Source organism: Pan paniscus, chromosome 3, assembly GCF_029289425.2.
Source record: "Pan paniscus chromosome 3, NHGRI_mPanPan1-v2.0_pri, whole genome shotgun sequence".
Taxonomy (NCBI): domain Eukaryota; kingdom Metazoa; phylum Chordata; class Mammalia; order Primates; family Hominidae; genus Pan; species Pan paniscus.
In genome coordinates this window covers 44,361,514-44,377,399 of record NC_073252.2, presented here as the reverse complement: position 1 = coordinate 44,377,399, position 15,886 = coordinate 44,361,514, and the positions used below count along the sequence as shown (strand labels likewise).

Genomic DNA, 15,886 nt, shown 5'->3' with positions numbered 1-15,886 from the left:
TAGTGAATGGCACTATTTGAGGAGACAAATTATGGCTGAGTATAGGAATTTTTTAATATTAGGGATACCCACAAAGTAGAATGATTTGCAGTACAATATTCTGGGCTTGTCACTACTATAGGAGCTTAAAGAAACAGGAAGATAATTCGATAGAGCCTGCAAAACATTTTATTTTAATAGAACAGTTAAGATTCTACAATTCAGATCCAATATCATCCAGTTATTAAGGACAATATTATGTTCACTTATATGAGATGACATAACTCAATATCTACCAAGGGCCAGGAATTACACTAAATCACTTGTATTTGTTTCTATTGGCTACTATGACAAATTACCATAAGCTTGGTGACTTACAAAACCAGAAATTTATTCTCTCACAGACTCCAGAGTCTGAAGTCAGTTTCACTAGGCTAAAATTAAGGTGTCAGCAGGGCTACACTATCTCGAGAAGTTCTAGGGAAAAATTTGTTGCTTGTTTCTGATGGCAGCTGACATTCCAGGATTTGTAGCTGCATCACTCCAACCTCTGATTCCATGGACACATTGTCCCCTTCTCCTCTGTAAGTATCAGATCTCTCACTACCTCCCTCTTGTAAGGATACCACTGATTGACTTTAGGGTCCAGTGGGATAATCCAGAATAATTTCACCATCTCGAAATCCTTAATTACCTCTACAAAGACTTTTTCATGGAAAGTGACATTTACAGGTTCCAGGGATTCGGGCCTGCTATCTTTTATGGAACCACTTTTTAGCCTACTACAAAGGACTTCCTCACATTTATCTTGACTTAAAGTAACCCTAGGACGGAGGTGCCGTATTTCTATTCCTTTTTAGACAGAATAGGAAAATGAACCTTAAAGACACATTTGACACCTAGCTAATACATGTCAGAACTTCACATCAAGCACAATTCTGCTCTATTCAAAAGCTGGGCACTTTTTTATTGTACTATGAAATGAAATTAAACCCTGCTATGCACATATATGCCTTCATCTTTCCTTCATCATGATGATTCTGCACCGAGCTGCTGCCTTAACAGGCACGGCACTCATATTCAATAGTATGGCAGCTACAAGAAGTTGCATATGGCTGAGGATTGTTGGAAATACTTGAAAACATTTATTGGCAGGCAGGCACTTAAGATCTGAAGAGATCCAATAAATAAAAATCCACTCAACTGTGGCTCCTGCTGGCAATTGTTGCTGCTCCTGCAACACAAGAGTGTTAGACTGTTTTTTTGTGTGTGTGCATGTATATATATGTGTGTGTGTGTGTGTGTGTGTGTGTGTGTGTGTGTGTTTACCTCTTCCACAACCTCTGCTTCCCTTATTGTCACTGAGAGATTTTTCCTCAGGTCTAAGGCAGCTGTTTAGTATTGCATAACAGGCGACAATAATTTACAACCAGCGTGGTTTTATGTTCATATAAATTTGTTATACACAGCCCTCATAAGTGTACCCCCAACCTATATTAACAGAGTGCCTTCTTTTTCCCTTCCGGAGCCACCAGACATGTTGTAGAGACAACATCTCATTAATCCTTGCCAAGCACCTTGTAGGTGTTATGATCCACATTTTATAGATGTGAAACAAGCAAGCATAGGCTTGTGTTCACAAATTAGAAAACCAAATAAATCATCCCTCTCATAAAACATGTACTTGTAAAAAAGAAGGTCATTAGAAGGTTGCTACCTGGGCATGTGAAAAACAACTTTGCCAATGTCAGTGATAAAGAATGGTAGATTCAGACGTGGGAACCTTGGAAGGAGCAGGGAGTAGTTCCGTAGTCTTCATTCCAGATTCCAAAAGGAGCCTAGGCATCTTTGTGTGGAGTTTTTGTTTTTGATTTAAGCACGAGAAGGGTGAATGTGGATAGAATCCTAGCTTCCATGGGGGAAATGAAGAAATGAGTTTTAAATGAAGAGCTCTTGCAAGGTGTCTGTAACAACTTTGCATGTGATAAAGGCTTCTGAGAGGACAAATGAACACCTAATATGTTTTCTACTACGAGCATGAGGTGCAATCATGTAAGTGAGGTAGCGTTCTTCTGCAGAAAAAAGAAAATTATTTTTCCACATTATGTGTGGTTCTCAAGTAATTTATTTCTCTTTAATAAACTAAAAGGGATAAGGTAGGAACTTTGCCAAAGGAATATTTTCATTAACTAGAGAGACTGTGAGGCTCTTCTTATGACTCACTGCTAAATGGTTTATCTTCGACTCCCCCCATTTCTTTGTTTTTGTTACACACCTTAAGCTGAGTTACACTCCTCAAGCTGAGTTACACTTGGGTTTATATATTTGGGTTAAAACAAAATAAAATAAAACAAAAAGAAACTTCTCTAGGAATAAAGTAATCCCCTGTGTGCTTAGACAATATTTTGTAGATAATATTAATTTCATTTAATTCAGTTAGATAAATGGTTACTGAATTCTTATGAGCCTAGCCATGTGGTGATGCTTCAGGAAATACCAAGACGAAAAGGAAAAACTCTATCCCATAAGTGACTATGAAACGGGAAAAATTCCCTTGTCCCCCTGGCAGGGCATGTGATGCGGGGGTGACTCACTTCTTCGGTGCCCCACTGCTCAAAACCCCTAGGGGGAGCATGCAGATGGGCAGGTCGTGGGGAGTGTGGGCTCCGTCCCCACAGCAGCGTCTAGGGGTGAATGTTTACAGCTCCTTAGGCCCCAGAGGGCACGTTACAGTGTGTTCTTTTAGTTTTGCCATCTGTAAGCGGCTTGTGTTAATCAGCTCAATTAGACCCTCTGCCTTATCGCAAGGACAGAGGGCTTTCTGTATCCCAGGGTTCTTGCCTTGGTGTACCAGAAAAATTGGGTTACATGTGGGCTTGGAGCATGAGTGCAAGTTTTTACTGAGTGTTGGAAGTAGCTCTCTGCAGGTGGATGGGGAGCCAGCAGGGGTATGCAGTGGAAAGGTGTTTTTTGCCTGGAGTAAGGCGACACAATTCTCCTCTGACTGCTTCCGCCAAATTCCCCTCAGCCGCCGCCACATCGTTCCCCTAGTTGATGGCCTGCTGGCGTCTGCCAGTGCCTGTCGGTGTGCTCTTCCGCTCCTCGCCACCTGTGTGCTGTTCTGCCAGTACGTTCTTCTCGATGTCCAGCCTCTTGTGTCTGTGCCGGCTAGGGTCTTGGGGTTTTTATAGGCCCAGGATGGGGGCGTGACAGGCCAGAGTAGTCTTGGAAAATGCACATTTGGCTACGAAAACAGGGGTGCCTGTCTTTACCTAGATCTGTGGGCACAGGCCCGACGGTGGAGACCTCGCCAGGGACCCCGCCCTTTTCCTCCCAGCACTTCCCTGTCCCGCTCCAGTATTAACTATTTTAGTGTGTATGTGTTTTGTGTGTGTGTTTGTGTGTGTGTGGTGGGGCAGAACACAGGGATGAAAGTTAAACTGAGTACAGAAATAACCATTATTTAAGACAAAATAGGCTCAGTACCTTGAGATGGATTAAAACAAACAACTATGGGTTATTAAAAAAAAAAGCAGGAAATCACAAGGAATTACATCCAAATATGATAATGAGAAGTTTTATGCTGAAAGCAACATATGGATTAGGTTTTGAAGGATAGCTAAAATGGGCATGGGCAAGAAAAGAATGCAGTCCAGAGAAAAGCAAGCATTGGTAGAGCGAGGCATTCACCAGAAACAAGTATATTGGAGTCACCAAATGGGGAGCACTAAAATATGGGCTGGGGTTATTTGTGATACACTGAAGATAGTCTCCAAAGCCAAGATGTCACAATCAAATTTTATCGTATGTGCAGAGGAACTATTTAGAAGGTTTTTGAACAAGGATATACTTAATGGAATTAGGTTTTAGGAATATATATTTAGCAATGGCGTTGAGAATAGTTTGAAGTAGGACTAAAGTGGAGTCAGAGAATTGGTTAGGAAATATAATGAGAAATAATGAGAAACCTGTCATGTGGTGGAAATTGGAACAGAGATGAATAGATAGATTCAAGAGTTGCTGTAATGGTAGAATTGATAAGACATGACAAGTGTTTGAAAATAAAAGATAAATCCATTGGATAGCCAAAGGTGAATGTGCGCATGGTTATGGAAATAACTGAGTCATAGGAAGATACTGATTTGTAGAATGAGAGAAAGGCAATAAAATTATTTTTGGAAACCTCTTCTAATAGATGTCTCACTAAACAAATATATTTTCTGTGGCACTTCTTTTCTCGTGCTGCATTATATTTTCTCTGATATTTCTTTTCTTATGCTGCATTACATTTGCTTATGCACATTACTATTATAGTATTGTTTAATCAGCGATAATACAAATCAGCCTCCTGAACTGTCTGAGTAATACATGCCATCTAAGCCCTCATGGAAATTATAAACTCTGAGGGATATGGGACATCAGAAGTGTGACCTCGGGACCAATTTTTATGTGTGGGTGGTGGGAGCATTCTTACTACTCTGTGGACATCAAAATGAATATTTACTAACCTAAAAGGTGGTAAATGCTAACTTCCAAGTGAGTGATGTAATTAGTATTAAATACTATAGAAATTCAGAGGCATGAAAATAGTTTTACTAATTTTGTTAAGCAACTATTCTGATGAAGGCACCATGAGAGAATAGAAAAGCCCAGTTTCTGCCTTTGAGGAGTTTACAATTAAAGACTGAGAGCCACACTATGAGTAGGTAAATATGATAAAAATTAATAAGTTCAGGGAGTATCAGAAGAGTGGGTTGGGGATGACCGTGTCAGGATGAAAAAAGGAATATGACCATGTTTCTCTTTTCAAGTCACTCTTCTTTTTCTTTTCTTTTCTTTTCTTTTGTTATACTCTTTCAATCATAAAAGTGGCTAAGTAATGCTAATGGAAATTATAGAAAACATAAATAAATGAGTTCAATTTTTCCTCACATATAATTTTATTCATTTGTCTTCAATTCTAAGATGAACACGTCTCCTCTATGACCTGTAAGTTTCAATGTAGCATGGCAGTTTTACTGATTAATTAAAAATGACCCCATTCCTTAGCTCACTCCAATCACAAATCAGCCTCTTTTTATTTTACTCCTTGCTCCCTCATCCATGCCCTATTCACACTTTAGCTACATCTGCACTTGTCACCCCAAGCCCGAACTACTTGATATCAGGGACTGTGGTCGTGCAGGTGTGTGTGCACATGTGTGTGTCCCCACCCTTGTAGCTAACACTATGCCTTATACATAGTAGGTGCTCAGTAAATGTCTGTGAAATCAAAATGGAGTTTTTCCCTTTTGACTCAAGTGCTTAATACTTAGAAGCATGTGGTGCTAATATTTAAGATAGATTGGTTCATTCTGTTTAAGTACCACATAACCATTCACACATCATTGAGTTTAGTACTATTAAAGGATAATTTCCCTTCTAGGAATTGTGACTGTTGCAGACACATTTTACATACCTATCATGTTTTATCATCACTGGGCAGGTAAAGAGATTAAAATGAAAAGTTTTTTTTTTTCAAATATGCAGCTGTGTACATAGACTTTGTTTGGAAATGCTTGTGTATTCAAGGAAAAAATATAGAAATACTCTTAAAAACATCCCCACACCTAGAACTACCCAGAAATCATGCAGCCTTTTTAAAGACAAAAATATTGACATTTCGTTTCTGTACCTCATTATCTATTCAAATGACTGGGAAAAGCTATCTTTTCCACTTTTCTATTTTAATATAATAAAACCCAAGGGAATTGATCAAAAGCCCTGTTTTGCTGAGTTTTACAAGTTTGGGCCTATTGTGATATTTTCTATTTGTGACATTTTACTTAATATAATGTTTTTTACTACTGCTCTTAATTCACACATTGTTGATAGCTTATACCAGGGCCTTTGTGTTTTATTTTCTTAAATACCCTTTTGAACATAAAAATGTAATATTTCATAGCCTCTCAAATCTACATGTGTGATAGATGATTCTTGACTATAAACTAATAGTTTACTTTGTATAGAACTTTACAGCTTACAAATTGCATTCACATATCTCATTTGCTTCTTACCATAGCCATGTGACTAGATATTTCTATTTTAATTTCATTTTTAATAGATAAAAATTTAAGAACACAAGAAACTAAGAGACCTGTCTGCAATTCATATGTGCATAGGTGTTACGTGCAGACCCAGAATCAGTGTGGAAACATTACAATTATCCAATCAGTACTCTCAGTATTCAAGTGAACAAATTGACCATGTCATGGCCAATTAGCACATGGATATTTACATTGAATAATAGTAATTAACATTTTTCGGCATTTATACATGCCAGACTGTTTTAAAGTACTTAATATATATGTTAGGTAATTTAATCCTAGCTAAAGCTATTTGACGTTTAAACATGAGGAGACTGAGGCCCAAGGAAAGTAAGCAACTTGCTTAGAATAACAAATCTAGTAGGTTTTTTTTTATTTATTTATTTTTATTTTTTATTTTATTGATCATTCTTGGGTGTTTCTTGCAGAGGGGGATTTGGCAGGGTCATAGGACAATAGCGGAGGGAAGGTCAGCACATAAACAAGTGAACAAAGGTCTCTGGTTTTCCTAGGCAGAGGACCCTGCGGCCTTCCGCAGTGTTTGTGTCCCTGGGTACTTGAGATTAGGGAGTGGTGATGACTCTTAAACAGCATGCTGCCTTCAAGCATCTGTTTAACAAAGCACATCTTGCACCGCCCTTAATCCATTTAACCCTGAGTGGACACAGCACATGTTTCAGAGAGCGCATGGTTGGGGGTAAGGTCATAGATCAATGGCATCCCAAGGCAGAAGAATTTTTCTTAGTACAGAACAAAGTGAAGTCTCCCATGTCTACTTCTTTCTACACAGACACAGCAACAATCTGATTTCTCTATCTTTTCCCCACCTTTCCCCCTTTTCTATTCCGCAAAACCGCCATCTTCATCATGGCCCGTTCTCAGTGAGCTGTTGGGTACACCGCCCAGATGGGGTGGTGGCCAGGCAGAGGGGCTCCTCACTTCCCAGAAGGGGCGGCCGGGCAGAGGTGCCCCCCACCTCCCGGACGGGTCAGCTGGCCGGGCGGGGGGCTGACCCCCACCTCCCTCTCGGACGGGTCGGCTGGCCGGGCGGAGGCGCCCCCCACCTCCCTCTCGGACGGGGCAGCCGGCCAGGCAGGGGCCGACCCCCCACCTCCCTCCCGGACGGGGCGGCTGTCAGGCGGAGGGGCTCCTCACTTCTCAGACGGGGCGGCTGCCGGGCGGAGGGGCTCCTCACTTCTCAGACGGGACGGCTGCTGGGCTGAGGGGCTCCTCACTTCTCAGACGGGGCGGCTGTCAGGCGGAGGGGCTCCTCACTTCTCAGACGGGGCGGCTGCCGGGCTGAGGGGCTCCTCACTTCTCAGACGGGGCGGCTGTCAGGCGGAGGGGCTCCTCACTTCTCAGACGGGGCGGCTGTCAGGCGGAGGGGCTCCTCACTTCTCAGACGGGGTGGCTGCCTGGCTGAGGGGCTCCTCACTTCTCAGACGGGGCGGCTGCCGGGCTGAGGGGCTCCTCACTTCTCAGAGGGGGTGGCTGCCCGGTGGAGGGGCTCCTCACTTCTCAGATGGGGCGGCTGCCGGGCGGAGGGGCTCCTCACATCCCAGACGGGGTCACGGCCAGGCAGAGGCGCTCCCCACATCTCAGACGATGGGCAGCCGGGCAGAGATGCTCCTCACTTCCTAGATGGGATGGCGGCTGGGAAGAGGCTCTCCTCACTTCCCAGACTGGGCAGCCGGGCAGAGGGGCTCCTCGCATCCCAGATGATGGGTGGCCAGGCAGAGATGGTCCTCACTTCCCAGACGGGGTGGCGGCCGGGGCAGAGGCGCAATCTCTGCACTTTGGGAGGCCAAGGCAGGCGGCTGGGAGGTGGAGGTTGTAGCTAGCCGAGATCACGCCACTGCACTCCAGCCTGGGCAACATTGAGCACTGAGTGAACGAGACTCCGTCTGCAATCCCGGCGCCTCGGGGGGCCGAGGCTGGCAGATCACTCGCGGTTAGGAGCTGGAGACCAGCCCGGCCAACACAGCAAAACCCCATCTCCACCAAAAAAATACAAAAACCAGTCAGGCGTGGCGGTGCGCACCTGCAATCGCAGGCACTCGGCAGGCTGAGGCAGGAGAACCAGGCAGGGAGGTTGCAGTAAGCAGAGATGGCGGCAGCAGAGTCCAGCCTCGGCTCGGCATCAGAGGGAGATGGTGGAAAGAGAGGGAGAGGGAGACCGTGGAAAGAGAGGGAGAGGGAGACCGTGGGGAGAGGGAGAGGGAGAGGGAGAGGGATCTAGTAGGTTTTTAAACTGAGATGTGAACCCAGACAGTCTGCACTATGCGGCCTTAAGTATCATTCTTTTTGCTGGCAATTCACCAGTAAGAATAGATGTAATTAAACAGACATAAATTAATAATGTTTTCTAGGACTACACTTACTGTCAGTGAACTTGCAGAAAATTATCCTTGACCCCTAAAATTCTTTGAAATACCATAGTAGTAATTGAATTTGTTTCCTTGTTCTGTGGTAATTTCTATTCATGGTAACCTTTTAATGCTTAATATTTGATCAGAATTTTACAGCTTGGAAAATCTCCTCCTATTCATTATATCATTTAGAATTACAGACTCTTATAACATAAAAGAACTTAGGGGACAACCCCAAAATATTAACCAAAAAGAACAGAATATTAGAGAGGTTACCTGACCAACACAAAGTTCTTGCTTGGTTGGAGTGGCTGAACCAGGCTCAAACCCAGATCTTCCAAGGTTATTCCCCTAGTGATGAAAAAATGTCAGCATAATAAATGCATCTAAGTGTGTGTGTGTGTGTGTGTGTGTGTGTGTGTGCATGTATGTATATTGACTGTTCTTCAAAAATAATATTGGAGAGGCATGACCTAGGTAGCTGGTTTGCAGATCTCCTAGTTAAGACTGTACTTGCCATTTACAAATGCTCAATGGATGGAGCATTCCTGGATGGATATCCTAGTTTATTTAATAGCAAATAATCAAATGAAAAGTTGATTAATTGTTCCAATATTTGAAAGTTTCTAGGTGTACCTATTTATCTAACTATTTAAAATAATTAACTCTTTTTTTTAACAGATAAATCTTAGGTTAATATGAGACTTGCTTATTCACTAATCTGTTGCTTACACTTCAATAAATGGTGATGAGTTCTTTATATGATGGAAGAAATCCTAGCTGATGAGATCACCAAAACACAATTATATTTTCTTTTTTAAACCAAGTATATTGGGTGCCCTAACTCACAGGGCAAAGTGCTTTCAGGAAGATGTTTCAGGTATATATTTGATTCTATTACTAGTTGAAGAGACACAGAGACATTTCTAATAGTCATGTTGTTCCCATATATTCACTAGTTGGTGATATTTAAATTATCATTCATGTGGTGCTTAAAGCATGTCAAGTGGCTTTGGGCCACTGAATAAAATAATATAAAATTAAAGTTTTAAATTATCCCTGGAAGCCTGCAATTAGCGGGCATCCACAAGAAAACTGGGCAACTAGAGTAATCATTATTTACCTAATTAATTTTTCTCAATTTCATGTCATAAAAAGCAGCTAAATCAGTTTAAGTTATTGTATCTTAGTCCCAATTTAAATCTACTAAGTTATCAATAATAATTTAAAGTATGCTTAAATGGATAGCAATTAAAACTGATAGCATAAATCCAAAAAAGACTATTAGTGATCCCTAATGATTTATACAAAGAGCAGTCATATTATTCTATTCTTTCAAAGATGTACACAAAATAAAGCCAAGCATTCTCTTTTAAGTCATTATATAAACCTCCGAATCTGTTTGGTCTGATTGGGAGTTCACCTTGCCTAAAGATATTGTATTAAATAGGATTAGCAAAATGTGAAAGAACATGAATATATATATATATTAAAAAATATATAAAACATATATATAACATGAATATATGTTATATGTTAATATATGTTAATTCTAATTAATGTGTATAACTATTTTAAGTTCCTTTTATTTTTAAAGCTCTTAAAATCACAGTAAATTCAGGTTCCCCTTTTCTTCATAGTTCTTGAAGTCTATAGAAAGAGATATTCTAAAATATCCCAAGCATTTCAAACACTGTATAATTATAAAATACTATTCTTTAATAGACTCTATTTCCGACCATGCCCTGGCCCATATTATTTGTCATTGGAAAGACAAGAGGGAGGAGAAGAGAGGGATATAGATGACTTTTTCAAAGGTGGCAAAGAAAATTTGAAAGTAAAAAGTGAAAGAAAAAAAAAAAAGCTAGTGTAGGAAATTCAGTTAGACCCATTTGGTATGGAGTGCATCTTAGTTCATCTTCCCAGAAAATTATAGGGATCATTCTACACACATGTAAAATCTTTTCTCTGCATCTTTTTGTCCTCACCCACTTGGAGTTGGAGAAAGCCTATGAACTTCATCAGGCAGAGAGCTCATCTTATCCATATTTGTGTCTCCTCCAGAACCTAGCACTATGTCTGGCACATGGTGGGTACAAAATTCTCAGCTGAATTCATTGATCTCTTCTTCAAAGAGGGCTTCCTTAATCTTCTATCTTGCACTGCAAGACCAGTTAGTTTTCAAGACACAAATGTTACATTCTATTGTCATTAAGCATTTTTTTCTTCCTCCCAGTGAATAGAAACAAATAGAATAAGGCATTTACTTTGGTAGTATCTAGTACTCTCTTTCTGAATTGTCTTTCACTTTGATATTATTGCTTTTCTGCCTGAGTAACTCTATCTAATGCTCTGTTGCCCTGCCAATAAACAGGAAATTATTTTTTTCATCACTTATTTATCCTTAATGTAAGTTGCTTTGCTTAGATATTTGCAGTTTAATCCTATAGTCATTATTGGGAATGAAAATCATAGATTCCTTTAATGGAGGCTTTTGGTTAAAGTATAGCAAAATATTGACAGAAAGGGTAAAAAAAACACATTTATTTATATACTATGTTGTATTAGGGTGTTGAATTTCATGCTTGCTTAGGATCACATTCAGCCATAAAGGTAACTAAAGAGATGCTGCATCTCCTCCACCACTCCCGGCTTCATATAAACACATACATACCAGCCCTTCACACTGAACTGAAAACCTCTAGGGATGTATGTGACATATGCACATTCAAAAAATTCCACTGATATATCTTGATATATTCTCATTGTTGAGAATCATTATACTAGATCCTTTTACATGATATTTTATTTAATCTTAAAATGCTCCTATGGGGAAAGTAGTTTTACTCATATTATAGATGAGCAAGTTAATGCTTAGAGGAGCTAAGTATCTTGTTCAAAGCCACAAGGCTAGTGTTTTCTGGAGAGCCAGAATTTGAATCCAAGTCAGTAGGACCCCAAACCTATTTATTTTCAAATTTTATTGCCACATAAATCTGGTGCCACTAAAAACTGATCCTTCAAGTAACATCCCTCTAGTCAATGGAAAAGATGGCTGGTGGCCAGAGTGGGTCTGATAGAGTGGATCTATCAGAAACCCAGGAAGAGAGAGAAGACACACTCAGCTGGGACATTTAATAACATTTAATATGGGACAGTTTACACCAGTGTAGGAAGTACACTAAGATTAGTTATGGTACCTAAATGGTTAAAACCTGTATTAGTCCATTTTCACGCTGCTGATAAAGACATACCTGAGACTGGGAAGAAAAAGAGGTGTCATTGACTTAAAGTTCCACATGACTGAGAAGGCCTCACAATTATGACAGAAGGCAAGGAGGAGCAAGTTATGTCTTACATGGATGGCAGCAGGCAAAGAGAGAGAGCTTGTGCAGGGGAACTCCTCTTTTTAAAACCATCAGGTCTCATGAGGTTTATTCACTATAGCCAGAACAGCACAAGAAAGACCCAACCCCATGATTCAATTACCTCCCACTGGGTCCCTCCCATGACAAGTGGGAGTTGTGGGAGTTACAATTCAAGATGATATTTGGGTGGGGACACAGCCAAACCACATCAACACCTGTAGGCCTAAAACTATGAGCCTCAAGAGGGGTGGTAGAAGAGGGAAGGAGGAGAGAAGGGAGAGGGAGACAGAGAGAGCTTCCTGATAGGGCTGTGCCTCTAGGTCCAGCGATATAACCAGATCATCACATTCCTGGGGGTGGGGTGGGGTTAGGGTGTTGTCTTGCTAGTCTTTGCTGTTGACTGAATCCAACTGAAAGCCAGAAGGCAAGGGAGCTTAAGAACATAGTCTGTACCCATCAGCCACTGTGGACAGAGGAGAATAGCGAATGGATCTGGGTAAGTCCAGCACAGAGTGTTAGCAGTGCATTTTCTCCACCCTACCCCAAAGTCTCAGCTGACTCTCCCTGACAGAGAGAGGCTTAAAACAAATAAAACCCAACAATTTTTTTAAATATTTGGTTGCAAATACTTCTGAAATGTAATGGTGTATTTCCTTACTAAGCAATTATAAGCATTAGCATTTGTCCTGGTTTTATCATATTGCAGACAAAGGAAGTTTGAAATATTGCTTAAGACTTTCCCTGAGATAGATAGATAGATAGATAGATAGATAGATAATAGATAGATATAGAGATATAGACATATATACTTTATGTTTCTTTGTTGTTTGTGTTTTTCAGGAGAGGGAGTCAGGTTAGTCAAGGTATAGTTTACATACATAAAAGCTAAGCCATTTTAGGCATACAGTTCTATCAGTTTTCACAAATGTATACAGTCATATAATCAACACCATAATGAAGAGATAGAATATTTCCATAATTCCAAAAAGTTGTAAAACTTTTAAAAATCTTTAATTCGATATTTGGCATTGACTTATGTTTCTTCTAATTTTTGAATAGAAAAAAAATGGTGATAGAAACCAGCAGTGTTGCACCTAGGAGCTGCTTTTAAGAAAAGGTTTTTTTGTCTCTTAATCCTTCTGAGTAATATCAACTACCCATGTTGGCTATTAATTCATTTCATATATATTAGACTGATCAGTGGTTCATAACGTTGGATGCACATTGAAATCTTAAATGACCTGATGGCCAGGTGGCACCCCATTAAATCAGGAGGTCTGGGATTGGTTCCAAGGTATCAATAATCTGAAGCTTTGTAGGTGATTCCAGTAGGCATCCAAGGTTAGACCCCCGAAATTAGACCAGTTGTTCTCAAGTCTGGCTGCACAATAGAACCCCTGGGCAACTGTTTAAAAACACTGATGCCTTCCTCCTGATTCTGATTTATACAACTTGTTCAAAAGTTTGACTCTAAGAAAATAAAATAAGAGTTGAGTAATTTAGATCTCTGAATTGTTGGGTTCCATTTAATGAAGGTTTTAGAACAGCTCTGGGTATGTGGTAGTGTTTAATAAATGTTAAATGGAGATCCTAATCCCACAGTGGAGTCAGGGAGAATAAAATATGCCTCTTTTTGGAAACACACTGTGAATTCGAAATAATTGTCTTGGTAAACTATCACTTTCTGAAAATTGTCTTCCTAAGTAATTTACCTCAAATGGTAGGCCTTATATTTTAAGAGAATACCATATTTCAACTGTATTTTCACACCATAATATTAGGCCCCTATATATCTTATAGCACTTTCACAATTTTCCTCTAGGAAATAGACATGAAATAAGATTAAGAGACTAAGAATAAGATTTAAACCAGCCTCCCCTTTGGAAGCATAAATGATGTGATTGCAGCTCTGGGCCTGGAGAATACTGCAGCTTTGTAAAATATAGCAATGGTACTTTCTTGCTTTTACAGTGGCAGAATATATATACAAAGGACACCTAGTGCAGTGGGTAGAACAAAAATGAGCTAAGTGTCTAACAGAACAGATAGAGGGCTAACAAAACATTACAATTTTTTTTATATTCCAGGAACTAGTAATTAAAATAACAAAAATCTTCTTTTCAGTATGAAGCTATTGATGGTCTCTAAGACAGAAACTCTCATTAAACAAATTTCTCAAATTTTATTGTTTTGAATAATTAATCAGCATACTGCATCTTTCAATGTACACTAAAGACCCTAGGTCTTGTATTTAATCTCACAAACCTAGACTAGTACAACAAGCACCATTTTTGTTAAAATAAATGTTCTTGGTTTAAAATAGAAAATATAGAGTTCATTTAATTTTACCTTCACACTTCTTATTCAACTATTCTACTCTTCTTCTTTTTTTTCCTCCTTTTTAGGACCACCTCAGAAAATAGTATCACCTAAACAAGAACATGAAGATAGGAAACATGACAAAGTCACTGATAAAGGAAGTGAAAGTGGGACTTCCTGTAATGAGCTCTCCACTTCCAGTTGTGACAGCCATTCAGAGGCAAGCACTCCCCAGGACAACCCGTCCAGTGCCCAGCAGGCAACAGCTCACCAACCTAACACTTTAACATTGGATCGCCCCTCTAAAAAAGCACCTGTGCAATGGATACCCCCACCAGACAAACGCAGAAACAGTGAACTCTTTCAGACACTCATCAGCAAGTCCCGGGAAACAAATCTGTCCAAAAAGAAAGTCTGTGAGAAGCTAAGTGTGGAAGAAGAAATGAAAAAGTGTATTCAGGATTTTAAAAAAATCCACATTCCAGATTATTTTCCAGAGCGCAAACGCCAATGGCAATCTGAACTGTTGCAGAAGTATGGGTTATAGTAATTATCACATTCCTGCAGTATTTTGATGACATTCAATGTTTACTACAGTGTCACCACCTGACTGATGTCCTAACAATGGTCAGTGTGATTCTTGCTGCTCTTCCTTGTTGTGAACAGTGGATGTGGGACAGTATTTTCTTTTATGTTTTAGTTGTTGTTCTTTTTAGAAACATGATTAAAAAGGAAAAAAAATTGAATCAATAAGTGTTAAATCAAAATGGAATATCTGATTCAAACCATTTTACAAGAATGAAAGTAAAATGTGCATGATCAAGCTTAGTATCTTGGTTTTTGAACTCTGGTCAACTGGATATGTTTGTCATTTTGTAACTTACCAAAAACAAACCATCATATCATACCAACTAAAATGATACATGGATGAAGCAACATCAAGTAAAATTTTAGACGATGGTTATAGGACCCAAATCTAAAGCTGTCTAAATGTTAATGCAATAAAACAAGTATTATTTTTGCATGAATACAATGTTACAAATAAATCACAAGAAATAGGGAAGATCTGTTTGTTTCTTGGAAAGAAAAAAATTACAAAAAAAGCAAAAAAAATGTTTTAGACAAAGCCTATAAATGTAAGCTGTCTAGGAGATTGAATTTTCTTTGTTCTGGATCTGTGACTTTTTTGTGTATGTGTATGGTGTTTATGTATATTAAGATGGTGTAAATATGCCTTATACTGTTATTTATGGCATCAACATTCATTTATTAATGCTAGTCATGATTATTACTGTGAAATGAGTCTTTTACATCAGGCTGTGAAAATTGGTATAATGATGCTTTGAAAGATCCTATTATCATGTTAATCAAAATAATAGAGGGAAATGGTAAAGAGCTTTATGTATTTATTAAAAAAAGAAAAATGTATTAGAATTTCTTGATTTCTATTGACTCTTCTTTAAAAGTATTCAACCGTCATCTTGTTTTCAATTTTCCTTTAAAACTCTAAGCTGTAGAATTATTTGTTCAGACTTAATGTTGACAACTTTAAACGTAATTCAAAATGGAGACATAGTCAGATCCAGATAGCATTGGTATGGATTAATAAACACTTAGCCCACAAGAGAAAATGTCCTCATGTAAAAATACACTAAAATGTTATTTTACCTATTAACCAGATTGAATGCTTCTCCAAAAACAACTAGTAAGTTACCTCTTACAGATCAAGGCACAAAAATGGCAATATCAAACTAAAAGGCCAGGC

General features: G+C 39.3%; 1 protein-coding gene across 2 annotated transcripts in view; it reads left to right on the top strand.

Moving 5' to 3' along the window:
- KCTD8 (potassium channel tetramerization domain containing 8) overlaps nucleotides 1-15,555 on the top strand; it is a 283,793-nt gene extending 268,238 nt beyond the window's left edge. For both annotated transcript variants that reach the window (XM_008957616.5, XM_055111308.2), the window contains one exon: nucleotides 14,208-15,555. In XM_008957616.5, coding sequence (XP_008955864.2) covers nucleotides 14,208-14,668 — 461 coding nt within the window. In that variant the 3' untranslated portion in view covers nucleotides 14,669-15,555. The remainder of the gene's footprint in view (nucleotides 1-14,207) is intronic.
- The last annotated feature ends 331 nt before the right edge of the window (nucleotides 15,556-15,886 follow it).